At 45.6% G+C, this 12476-nt stretch overlaps 2 protein-coding genes across 3 annotated transcripts; one reads left to right on the top strand and one right to left on the bottom strand.

The window, feature by feature from the left end:
* Positions 6046-8065, top strand: LOC8061182 (cupincin). The gene is made up of 4 exons (XM_002466265.2): positions 6046-6582; positions 6712-6792; positions 6883-7188; positions 7292-8065. Exons 1-4 carry the CDS (start codon positions 6082-6084, stop codon positions 7802-7804), a joined length of 1401 nt encoding a protein of 466 aa, XP_002466310.1. The 5' UTR covers positions 6046-6081; the 3' UTR covers positions 7805-8065.
* Positions 9581-10708, bottom strand: LOC8061181 (non-specific lipid-transfer protein-like protein At2g13820). Of its 2 annotated transcripts, none has more exons than XM_021451287.1 (3): positions 10182-10708; positions 9982-10053; positions 9581-9908 (listed from the first exon to the last, which is right to left on the bottom strand). In XM_021451287.1, the coding sequence occupies exons 1-3, from the start codon at positions 10528-10530 to the stop codon at positions 9766-9768; spliced, it is 564 nt and encodes a 187-aa protein (XP_021306962.1). In that variant the 5' UTR covers positions 10531-10708; the 3' UTR covers positions 9581-9765. The 2 variants fall into 2 exon arrangements, with proteins under 2 accessions (XP_021306962.1, XP_002463752.2); XM_002463707.2 differs by having other exon boundaries at positions 9581-9896; positions 10182-10692.

Raw genomic sequence — 12476 nt, 5'->3', positions numbered from 1 at the left:
GCATGGACGTTATTAGGTGAGGACATGAATTGCGTTCTGATCGAGTCAAAGTTAGTTTGCGCAATTAGTACTGCGTGCATGCCAAACTAAATGCACACGACAGAGGTCATCAGGTGGCGATGACTGAATTACTGTCACATGAAGCCGTGTCGTGAATTCGTCCTTCACATCACTCCTTACGTACTACTGTTACTGTAGGCCACAAAGGCCGTGTCACCAACCCGTGACCAGGTACCTACTGGTGACAGGATGAGTATAGTAGTAGAAGGCAGAGCAAAGCGTATACGTATGTGTATACGGTAATTTTTATTTTTTTGCGACATGTATGTGTGTATACGGTATGGATGGGCTAGCAACGACTGTGTCTGCAGCACATACAAAAGGGGCCCCAGCGCCCCCAATGCGGCAATGCCCCATGGGCCATGGATAATAGACCTCAGTTGGTACTTGGTACTGTCGCCACACGGCCCACATGTACGTACACCGCGCGGCGCTCTTGGTATTGCATTGCAATCCGTGCCAGTGCCACCAGGGCCTTGTTTACTTCCAAAAAAATTTGCAAAATAGGAATAGTAGCAATTTCGTTTGTATTTGACAAATATTGTTCAATTATGGACTAACAAGGCTTAAAAGATTCGTCTCCTCAATTCCGACCAAACTGGGTAATTAGTTTTTATTTTCATCTATATTTAATACTTCATGCATACGTCTAAAGATTCGATGTGACGGGGAATCTGAAAAATTTTGCAAAATTTTTGAGGAACTAAACAAGGCCCAGAGCACGCTAGGCCCGCCCCGGGACGAAAAATTGCGGTGCAGGGCGACGTCCAGAAACTGCAGATGCCCCGCAGTACCCGCCTGCCTCCTGCCACTGCACTCTTTGCTATGGAGTGTGGAGTCCAAACCAAATGCACATCTCGCGTTAAAAAGTTAAATTTTTTAAATTTAACTAAAAATATATTAAATAATATCAATGTTTATATCTATAAATAAGTATATTCTATATTCTATCTAATAATATATATTATATATGAAAAATATTAGTATATTCCGTATGTATTTAGTTACATTTTTAAAAAAGTTTAATTCTTCGAAAAATGAGACGTGCATTCATCTGTTTGGCGGAGTGAGAGCTGCTCTCTCGTATACGTACTGGTAGCGTGGCGTCGTAGTAGTAGTACTGTACAGTACGTGCAAGCGAGCAGGAGCCCAGACGGGACAGCATTCACATGCATATGCATGTCAGCATGTGTGGCCGACAATGGGGGTGGAGCCGGTGACGGCACGTAGGTACGTGCGTGCGTTTACGCGTGCTGCATGGAACTGTGCCTGTGCGCGTGCGTACTACGTGCACGCGTACGTCGCGCAAAGTTACGTACTATGGTCAAAGTCCACACATGGCAGCGATCCAATGCATGGTTTGCCTCAAGTATACCTACACAGGTCACAAGCAGGTACACGTCGTTCTGATGCATGGCAGTACGTACGTGCGTTCCCGAATTGGGCCGCCGTGCATGCATGCGCGTGCGCTGTGCGCAACAGCACGCACTGCCGGCTCTGCTACAGTGCAAGGCCGTTGCTTGCTACTGCACACACTCTCCGATCCGTTAGGCCATGCATGGGAGCATTGCATGCATGCACACAAGCCCGCCCGCCGAGCGAGAGCATGCATTCACGGAACGCACGCGCCTGCCCCATGGACCGTCGTCAGCCCGGGCTGCATGCCCGGCGCGCGTGTGCGTATCTCGTTCATATATATATGCTCACGTCTTGTACAGTGGACTTTGTCTTCCGTGTGTCCTAGCAGAGTCGTTTTAATTTTTTGCGGATTCGAAAGTACATTATTATTGTTATTATTGGAGAGATGCGATATATTAGTACACATTTTTGTTCATTATTTTAGTATACATAACCACCAAATAAGCGTTTGTATTACTATACAAAAGAATTCTGAAAAAAGGGGCCCCGAATATTATAGATAAAAATGGAATAAAATTTATTTGTTCTGTATCTCTAACCTTCACTTAATCAATTTAACTATTAGGTTAGAAAAAATATAATTATGATAATAATAGGAATAGAGAAGATATACTCCCTCCGTGTCCGAAAAGGACACACAAATAACAACATTAACTAGAATTGGACTATTAAGTACTCCTCTATCCCTAAATGTTCGTCGCCACAACCATTTATAAAAAATATACGTGCGGCATTTTTATCTCCAAATAAATTTATTAAAAAACTAGATTCAAATATCTATCCAACAATATTAATTGTGTATCATAAATATTATTTTTTTAATATATATTTTGTCAAAAAAATTTTCTTGGGAAACGAAAATAACATACATTTAGAGACGGAGGGAGTAGCTAATAGAGAAAGTACAATGTGGGGGTATAAAAAGGCTAAGGGTGTCGGACCCTTCTCAGCCCCCTCTCCGTTCCCTCTTTTCCTAATTGCCCGCTAGAGCCACTGCCTAACACTAATCTCTTGATGTATTCTCCTTCAAGTCTGTTCCTCTCTCCTACCATCGCTACCTCCTTGTTCGGCTCTAGTGGCTCAATATCACCCACGTGATGATCATTTTCATGCTAACCGAGCTATCATCCGATGCTCTTTCTTCTTACCCCTATCCACACACATTCGTCCTCCCCCCTTGCGCGTGTCTCGGGGTGTTCAAAGGTTATTAATATAAAACTTATTGGGTGTTCCTAGCTAGAGTTGCTACGTAGTTAAATATAAAGCAGAAGTATAGTGAAAAATAATGTATATAGAGAAGTGTATAAACATCTTATAATTTGGATTTGAGAGAGTAGTAGCAAAATTTACTCCCTCTTTAGTTCAAATTATGCTAATCTAGTCAGGCTTGTGTGGCTGTTAGATTCACTAACTATGTTTTTTAGCAAAAGATCGGAGTAACTACCTTTTTTAAGGAATCGGGTTATATTTCACATGTGATAGAGTATTACATTGGCTTACTTACAAAGACACCCTTGAGAAAAGCAAAAAATGCATTCAAGTCCTTACAAGGATCTCATTATTGTCTTCTTCATCAGCAATCGGATGAGCAACACGACAGACCAAGACCACCACTGCACAAAGAAGAAGAGGAACTCGTTAAGCTTGTAGGTTGAAACTGACACTCTTATAAACGAAGAAACAATTAATGTAGTTCTTGAACGGCACAACAAAACAGCATATCAAAACTCGATATGCACTTGAAACGTTGAACGAACAGGCCTTTCAACGCCGATGGTGATGGGATCTGACACCTCAAGAGTCGCAGGCATCTTCGACCCATCTGACGAGCAAATAAACCGAAAAGGAGATAGAACCACCGAAGCGGTAACAACAACACCAATCTGATTCCTCATATACTCCCCTCTGTATCTATTTTACTTGACGTTTGCCGCATAGTCAATTACAGACGCGACTGCCCCTGCCCATTGCCTCCCGTTGCAGGGCCAAAACATGCATGCGCACAACAATAAAAAAATACCATAGCTAAGAGGAGTCGAACCGGCAACCAGTAGCCTTAGAGCACAAAGGCCTCACCAATTGAGTTATATCAAATTGTTGTATAGGAAACACCCACAACGCTATTTAATAGGTGTAAAGTAGAAAAACTAACATATAATTAATCATTTCTTGATTAACACAATATTGTTCTACACGTCAACTAATTCGGATATGGAGAAAGTAAGTATTAGACATATCTCACAGGACAGCCACCAGAGATAGTTCTGCTAGAGCAGATGTCATCCGAGATCACCTGAGGGAGAAGAGGATGGACATCTGAGTAGAATGTTAATTATCGGACAACCACTAAAACCTAAAATACTACTACCGTATTAGCTAATCTGCACCAATATATAGCCGCCGTCGAGGACCAAGGCACACCTCTCCTGCGACGTCGGAGGGACGCCGAAGGAGCAGGGGGCCGGCCAGCTCAACGGCGGATCGAGAATCGCATGGAAATAGCCTTGTGCCCTTACTGTAGCGTGGGGAACGAACGAGACTCTGGAGGCTTGACATGCCTGCGTCTTGTACTAGAATAGAGGCCCAAAATCGACGCCTAGGCTACACCCCTCCGTACAGCCCAAAACTAAAGCCCAGCGGAATACCGTGCATAGCCGAGAAGCAGCAAAGACGCACAGGCCGGGCAGCAGTGGGCAGCGGCACAGGCCGGCAGAGGCCGCAGCAACGTGGGCTAAACAATGCGGCCCATAAGCCCAGCGCAATATTTTTCTTCGTCAATCATTGCTGGCTCACGTCCAAGACCCATCTGAAATAGAGCACATTAATGACGTGGAGGCCTGACGCCTCCTCGCATGGCGTTACCTTGAGACCACTAACTTTTACTCAATTCATCTCATGATGTTTGATTTTTTTACACCAAATTTGATCATTGGATTTATTTAAAAATTTGCATAACTTCTTTTATCGTAACCTTGTTTATTAATAAAAGTTTTTCAAAAATAACTTAATTCGACTATGTTTGTATAAACTTTTTTTAATAAGATGAGTGATCAAACTTAGAATAAAAAAAGTTAAACTTTTATAATTTAAGACAGAGGAAGTAGTCATCAAACAAAAAGGGTGATGTTTATTTCTGTATAACTAGATATGTGTAATACATTCCTTTTGTGATAATTTAAAAGTTATATATGTCTATTTATTGTAATTACAAAAAAAATTATTGTATCTATCTTTCTGCTGCAAACAAATATATACGCGGTACACTCTTAGATTCCAAACTAGTGTAGGATTTTTAAGGAAAAAACAAATGTTTTTGTATATTTTATTTATGATATATATAGATTTTCTAGTAACTTAGTCTTTAATTTTCAGTAACACCCGAATCTTCGTAGAAAGTTTTAAAGTTATATCATTTCGAAAAATGTGTTGGAGGCTCTGCCCATAAATCGTACTGCAAGAATACGGTGGGATGTGGAGATAAAAGTTGTGTGGCTTCCACTTCATTCTCACTTCCGTGGGCCTAGTGCGACATTGCCCTGACAACATTGGCAAAGGTGGCGCGCTCTTGGCGGCACCATCATCGCCCGACGTGGAGCCGCCGCGGGTTAGGTTGGACACGGAGGCGCGCGTGGTCCCACAGGGCATAGGCGAAAGCGGGGCCGAGCTTGCGCCATCCCTGACACGGATGCAGCCATGCAGGTGTGAGCGCAGTCGAGCTAGGGAGGTGAGGCGGAGGGCTGCACTGCGTCTGAATAGGAGGAGATGAGCCCGTGGAGGCTTGTGGTTGCAAGACTTTATCACAGAGTTCAAGACAATTAATTACATATTATTTATGGTATTTTGCTGATGTGACAACATATTTATTGAAGAAAGAGGTAAAAAAATAAGACTCTAAGTCTCCACATTGTTCGAGGCAATAAATAACTTTAGACTCTATGATAGAGTCTGCATTGTGAGTGCACTGAGGTGTAGAGAGAAAAAGAAAACGGTAAAATACGTGAGCAAAATCAAGGAGGAAAAGAAAAAAAAGAAGGATATTATCCATATTTTACTGTTTCCGATCACCAAGAAAAGTTTTTTACCAAACTTTTTTTGACCAGAGAAACTAGAGTTAAAAAAAATTATTTCATGTTAAACTTGTTTTAACCGGAGCTAGAGCTTTATCAAAAAAGCTCGTAAATCCTTATTTGAAAGAGGTCTATCAAACGAGCCCGTACATCCATCAGGCAAGGTAACAGGATGGAATGGATGCCAGAATAAGGAGCTACGTGGCGACAGTCCCAATTCCCCAGCAGCAGGCAGCTCCATCTGCTCCGTGTTGTTCCCACCCCATTCACCGCTGTCGCTTCGCCGCAGGCAGCCCAGCTGCCCAGCAGCGCAATCACAGCTAGCATGCATCAACACACGCAAGCACACGGCTGCACGGATGCGGCAGCACAGCAGCGCGCGCGCTCCACATCACCTTCCCCTCGCCACGTACGCGCCCCCGGCCTCCACCTGGCGGCGCGCATGGCTGCGGCCCTCGCCACGCCGCCTCTTCATATACGCCGCAGCCCGCCTCGAACCCTCGCATCGAACGCACGCCCGCACTCGCACACCACAATGCCACACACGGGCGCCATGAAGACGAAGGTCCTGGTGCTCCTGCTCCTGCTCTCCGTGTGCTCCTCGCTGGCGCTCGAATGGCAAACGGACACGGGCTCCGGCTCCGGCTCCGGCTCCGGCCGGCCGTACCACTTCGGCGAGGAGAGCTTCCGGCACTGGACGCGGTCGCGGCAGGGGCGGTTCCGGGTGCTGGAGCAGTTCACCCACGAGCTGCTGGAGGACGCCGTGGGCAACTACCGCGTCGCCGAGCTGGAGGCCGCGCCGCGCGCGTTCCTGCAGCCCAGCCACTACGACGCCGACGAGGTGATGTTCGTCAAGGAAGGCGAGGGCGTCGTCGTGCTGCTCCGCGGCGAGAGGAAGGAGTCGTTCTGCGTCAGGGAGGGCGACGTCTTGGTCATCCCCGCCGGCGCCGTCGTGTACTCGGCCAACACGCACCACTCCGAGTGGTTCCGCGTCGTCATGCTCCTCAGCCCCGTCTCCACATCTGGACACTTCGAGGTTTCATTTGCTTATATATATATATATAGCTTCTCGTACGTGTTTTAATCTGGCATGCAAATAGATCGCTGGAGCTCATGGAAGTTTCTTCGTTCGTGGTCATGCTCATGCTCATCATCTCATCGGCAGGAGTTCTACCCCATCGGAGGCGAGAGCCCGGAGTCGTTCCTCAGCGTCTTCAGCGACGACGTTATCCAGGCGTCGTTCAACGTATATAATATGCCGGGCTTCTTCTTCTCTAAATCGATTTTTCTCTAGCTAGCAAACTAATAACCAGATCTGAAACATGCATGTGTCTAGACTCGCCGGGAAGAGTGGGAGAAAGTGTTCGAGAAGCAGAGCAAGGGCGAGATCACGACGGCGTCCGAGGAGCAGATCCGGGAGCTGAGCAGGTCGTGCTCACGCGGCGGAGGCCGCAGCAGCCGCGAGGAGGGTGGCGACACGGGTTCTCGTTCTTCTTCCAAGTGGGAGATCAAGCCGTCCAGCCTCACGGGCAAGAGGCCGACCCACTCCAACAGCCACGGCAAGCACTACGAGATCACCGGCGACGAGTGCCCGCACCTCCGTGTGCTCGACATGAAAGTTGGCCTGGCAAACATCTCCCGTGTAAGCTAGCTCGCATCTTTTTCAGAATTTCTGCCGAAACTAAACGAAACAGCAACTGATTTGCTTTCTGATATATACTGGCATGCGTCATGCGTGCGTGCAGGGCTCTATGATGGCGCTGAGCTACAGCACCCGTGCCCACAAGATAGCCATCGTCGTGGACGGCGGCGAAGGCTACTTCGAGATGGCGTGCCCGCACGTCTCCGGCGGCCGGTCGTCGTCGCAGCGCCGGGAGCGGGAGCACGGCAGGAGGGAGTGGGGCGGCAGAGAGGAAGAGGAGGAGGAAGGTGGCCGCGGGCACAAGTCAAGAAGCTACAGGCAGGTGAAGTCCCGCGTCAGAGAGGGCTCCGTCATCGTGATCCCGGCGGGGCACCCGACCGCGCTGGTCGCCGGCGAGAACAGCAACCTCGCCGTCCTCTGCTTCGAAGTGAACGCCAACTTCGACGAGAAGGTGTTCCTGGCTGGCAGGAACAGCGCGCTGAAGCAGATGGATGGGCCGGCGAAGCTGCTGGCGTTCGGGGCGGACGAGGAGGAGGTGGTGGACCGTGTCATCGGAGCGCAGAAGGATGCCGTCTTCCTGCGCGGGCCCCAGAGCCGCAGGGTCTCGTCGGCGTAACTGTATGCACGCGATGTAGTTAGCGGCCGCTCGTCGGCGTCGACGGTCGTGGCCACCCCGGTGGTCTGGTGAGGTTAGAGTCGAATAAAGTAGCTGGCTCGCCGGCGTCGCCTCGTGTATGTACGTCTCCAGCGGAGGGTGACGCTCGGGCCCTGTGTGCGCGCGGCGGCGCAGGCATGTCTGTACGGGAAGTCGGGAATATGTAATCGTCTATCTACCTACCTATGCTGCTATGCAGGTGAAATAATGTTGTTTGAGACATGCTATCTGCTCTTGGAAAATGCAGAGGCACTCGAGGTTCTGAAACCCTGCAAACACCCCGCGAAGAATAGGATTATCTCTGGTTTTTTTCAGAAAATATCGTTTTGGACATCGATATGATTTTTAAAAAATAACTTTAACCTAATTAAAAATTAAAATGTTGATTTAAGATAATTTTAAAATAATATTCTTTAGGAATCTCGAGGGAGTACAATTTAACAATGGTCTTTAAAATAGTTTAGAGGTGTCAACTATGGACCAAAAGTGTCCACTGACCTATTCGGTAAGGGTTTTGGTAGTTCTGGCTGCCCCTAACTAGCAGTAATGTAGCTTAGGTCTTGTTTAGTCTATCTTAAAAACTATTTTTTTTAAGATTTCATTTCTTATTACATCGAATCTTACTCTTACTCCATACATACGAAGCATTAAATACAGATAAAAACAAAAATTAATTGTACAATTTACTTATTGCGAGATGAACTTTTAAATCTAATTATTAATAATATTTACCAAATAAAAATAAAAATATTATAGTGTTAAAATAAAAAAAAATTAAAAACTTTTTAATCTAAACAAGGCCTTGCTCCGGCTTCGGCTCCTCCTGGTTAGTTCACTTGCACTTTAAAAAACAAGTGCTGATAATTATATATTAAAAAATTATTTCTTTCGCATAGTCTCAAATGAAGATAATTTTTATATAAAAATTATAAATATCACTTTTGAGTTTTTTTTAAGATCATTAAAATACTCAAAAAAATAATATAAAGTTTCAGCCGTAAATTAATCACATACCAAGATTTATCGCGTTAGAAAATCTTTCTTGTATGGTCTCAAATAAAAATATTTTATATAGAATTTTAGCTTTGAGATATACAACTTTCTAGTTTTAAATTTTATCATTTAAGGTCGTTATTCGTTAAGACCTATGATACTAATATAAAGTTTTCCCTTTGAACTCCAAAATGTTGGGGGTGAACCACTTGAATGACGTTTGGGCATGTGACTCCACCAAGTTCATAGCTGTCTGAGGTCCTGCATGACTTCACTATTTCTTGTCAAGGCACGTAGACAAGATTGAGCATAGTTGGAAGTCGAAGATGGAGAAAACACTTGAATTAAGGTTAAATCAAGGGTATATAATAAGTTACAATCCATGTCAAGAAAGATACACATGGACGATCAAGGTTTTGCCAAAAGTTATAATCAGGACATCCAAAAACGGTGATATGTTGGTCAAGTTCATGTTTGGGCTTTGAGCTTGTCAGATTATCTTACCAACGCGTTGAGAGGGAGGGAAACGTGAGAGAGGATAGGGATGCGAGAGGGTATGCATCAGGGGAGAAGATCTAAAAGTACTATTACATTACACTCTTAAAATTTAATTAGAACCAGTTTCTGACCCATATATTTTTTGTTCAGGCCAACATTTTAAGTTCCTTTATTTATATATTGATTCTTCTTATTTTTTTGACCATTAGATCTGTTTAAATAGATGACTTTTTTTTGCAAGCACTGTAAAATCCTCAAAACGAACAATTTTCTTTCTTCTTTTGACAACCAAATACAAACAATAATACAAATGCGACGCCCAATTCTCTATACTTGACAATGCTCAACCAATACGGTACAGTGACACAACACATCCTGAATGTCTGAATCCCCAAACGCCATCGGCAACAGAACTAAATGAGCCAAGATTGTCACACGGCCGAGATGGCATAGACGGCGACAGCCGCGAATGCTAGCACCAGGCTCACCGTCCCCCGGATGGACGCACCGCCGGACATAAGGTACGGCGCCGTCGGCGTCGTCTTCGATCCAGTGCCGGTTCCTGCATCAGTCCCTGTCATGTGTAAGAAATAAAGAAGAAGCCGTGGACAGCTGAACCGATGAGTGACGGTTGTTTGTCGCCTTACCTGCGGTTGCTGGTACGCCGGACGACGGCGTGGTCGGCGTCGCTGCGCCCGGAGCGCTGCCGCCGCCAGCAGCTGCCAAAGCAACAAATGCGGTCAATTAGCACCGCTTCAACAATAGGAGTATGCAAGAATCATGTCGTTCGGCACCGCCAGCAGCTCTGCTCTGCGGCGGCGGGATTCGGTGGGGGTGGAGCACTTACAGTTGCACTTGCTCGCCGGCGGGGTCTTGACGTTGCACGCCTGGGGGAGCGCCAGCGCGCGCGTCTTGTCGATGGTGACGCCGCCGAGGGACGAGGAGTCGCCGCTGAGCGCGGCGCAGAGGCACTGCGGGTTGGTCTGCACGACGCTGGCGAGCTGCGAGCAGCACGAGGACGGCGGCGCCGACACGTTGCCGCTGATGTAGTTGAGGCACGGGTACAGGCTGATGAGCGTGGTCGTGCACCCGGACGACTGCGCCGACGCCGAGGCCACCAGCGCCGCCACCACGGCGGCCGCCAGGAGCCATGCCACGGCCGACGCGCCTGCTCTTGATGCTGCTCCTGCCGCCATTTCTATCCTAGCTTCGGTAATGCGAGCTTTGAGGTCTTGGATTGGATGCTGAATTGCCGGTTTGTGTTGTTTGTATTTGGGTGCTTGAGTTGTGTTGTTTTGGATTTGTGTTGATGAGGATTTTATAGGACTGGTTCGTTTGGGAAGTTGGATGAGTTGGTTAACTTTGGTGATCTGCCGCTTCCTAATCTGTCAGGAAATCATCTTTTTTCGCGTCGATTCGTGCAGGAGTGGTTACGGAATTGGCAGCACCTAATTCGGGGAATCTGCTGAAAAATTGGTGCTTTGAATTTGAACCTGGCGCTGGCCCTTGACGTGTTAGGTGCTGCAAAGTGCAAACAACGGTAGAAGCAACAATTTTGGTCACTGTGAGCACGACGGGTGACCAGCATTTTGTAAAAAGAACCGTTTTAAATTTTCAGATCGGATCTTACTACTTCCGCTGAAGATAGAAATAAATCATGAGATTTATATTTGATTAAATTTGTAAGGCGGGGGTGCACGTGTACATCACAAAGATCAAACTATTTAACATTTAAATCCCGAGTTGTGTTCAAGCTGCACTTAAAGTAATTGCAAGTATAGAACTGTCTGTAAATATGGGAACGTCCAAATGTGCACTATTAGTCCTCCCTCCAAGACTCGGGTCCTCTCTACTATAGTTGGTAAGCGAGAGGTGACGTTCTACTGGATTATGTGTTCGTTTGTTCTAGGGGGCTGCTAACACTGACGTCTACCATCATTTGTTGTTGTTCAACTACCCTGATGGCTTTACCAAATCGTTACCACTTCATTGTCTTGTTGTTTCCTCTCAGCTAACTGCATGTGTATCGTAGTACTACACTGCAATCTCCCATGACAAACCTAATAACACGTATTTGCTATCATAGATATTAATAATTTTTAACAAACTTAATTAAATTAAAAATAATTTCGACTCGGCACTATGCTAGAATTGTAATTTTTCTAGACGAAGAGAGTATATGATAATATTAAGCTTGAAGCGTCTGCCTCAGTTGTTGTTCAAGCATCTTATCGTAAAACTTTTGGTGTATGTCACGGGCAGTAAAATGAGCTACGAGAATGTCATTCCCTTCGGTGACAAGAACATGTACAATATTTGGTTAAAATTCTAAATGTTACAAAACATTATTAGTGACTTTACAATATTTAGCTCAAAAACATGTTTATGTGTATTAGTCTGTATTCAAGAGGTGGTGAGGTAGTATCATAGGCTGAAAGATGGGCAGGCCAATGGCTTAGACCCTATTTGGATGTTGTACTTTTTGCAAAGAAAAAACATGGTATTAAGAAACTTTAGTTTTAGAATAAGGGAGGTGCAAAAATCAAAGGTTAGAAAAGAGTTTTAGAGTGGAGAATCTGAACTAAAAACTATAGTTTAGCAATAATATGGTTTACAAAACTCGAAAGGTCATTACATCCAAATAGCTTATAGATTTCAAAACGAAGTATTTTACAAAATCATGGTAGTTTTCTTACAAAATATTTTGCATCCAAAAATACCTTAGGGACAGCGAAAATCAAAATTTCATAATTGCCCTTGTGGGAGACGAATATGTGCGAGAAGGCAAGGGCGAGCAAGAGAGCATAGAGCAAGAACCCGTATGGTAGAGATTACGGGACAATTTTCTGAAGCCATTTTTCAGCTTAAACTACCTAACAACTTAACAAGTGTGGGATAAACAACTTCACACATGAATCTTCTAAAAAATCGCTCTCACAGGCCGAGGACCGCTAGTGAAGCTGAAAATAGTAGCTTCATTGAGCTTCTTGTGGTACTAGTGAGCCCAACGTGACCATGGGCACATTTGCCCCTAGGCCAGCGTGGGGAGGGCGATGTCGCCATCGACGTATGAGTGTGTGGAGTAGTGTCATCGGGCCACACAGATGAGCATGAGCGCCGAGTCATCGGAGCATGGTTGCAA

Source organism: Sorghum bicolor, chromosome 1, assembly GCF_000003195.3.
Source record: "Sorghum bicolor cultivar BTx623 chromosome 1, Sorghum_bicolor_NCBIv3, whole genome shotgun sequence".
Taxonomy (NCBI): domain Eukaryota; kingdom Viridiplantae; phylum Streptophyta; class Magnoliopsida; order Poales; family Poaceae; genus Sorghum; species Sorghum bicolor.
This window is presented reverse-complemented; position numbering and strand designations above follow the sequence as displayed.

Bases quoted from the DNA above. Each gene is read 5' to 3' on its own strand.
- LOC8061181 (XM_021451287.1), bottom strand. From the start codon at position 10,530: ATGGCGGCAGGAGCAGCATCAAGAGCAGGCGCGTCGGCCGTGGCATGG. The intron at 10,054-10,181 runs GTAAGTGCTCCA...TTGCTTTGGCAG, and splicing joins GCCGGCGAGCAAGTGCAACT to CTGCTGGCGGCGGCAGCGCT. The intron at 9,909-9,981 runs GTAAGGCGACAA...TACACATGACAG, and splicing joins CGGCGTACCAGCAACCGCAG to GGACTGATGCAGGAACCGGC.
- LOC8061182 (XM_002466265.2), top strand. From the start codon at position 6,082: ATGCCACACACGGGCGCCATGAAGACGAAGGTCCTGGTGCTCCTGCTC. The intron at 6,793-6,882 runs GTATATAATATG...GCATGTGTCTAG, and splicing joins TTATCCAGGCGTCGTTCAAC to ACTCGCCGGGAAGAGTGGGA. The intron at 7,189-7,291 runs GTAAGCTAGCTC...GCGTGCGTGCAG, and splicing joins GCCTGGCAAACATCTCCCGT to GGCTCTATGATGGCGCTGAG.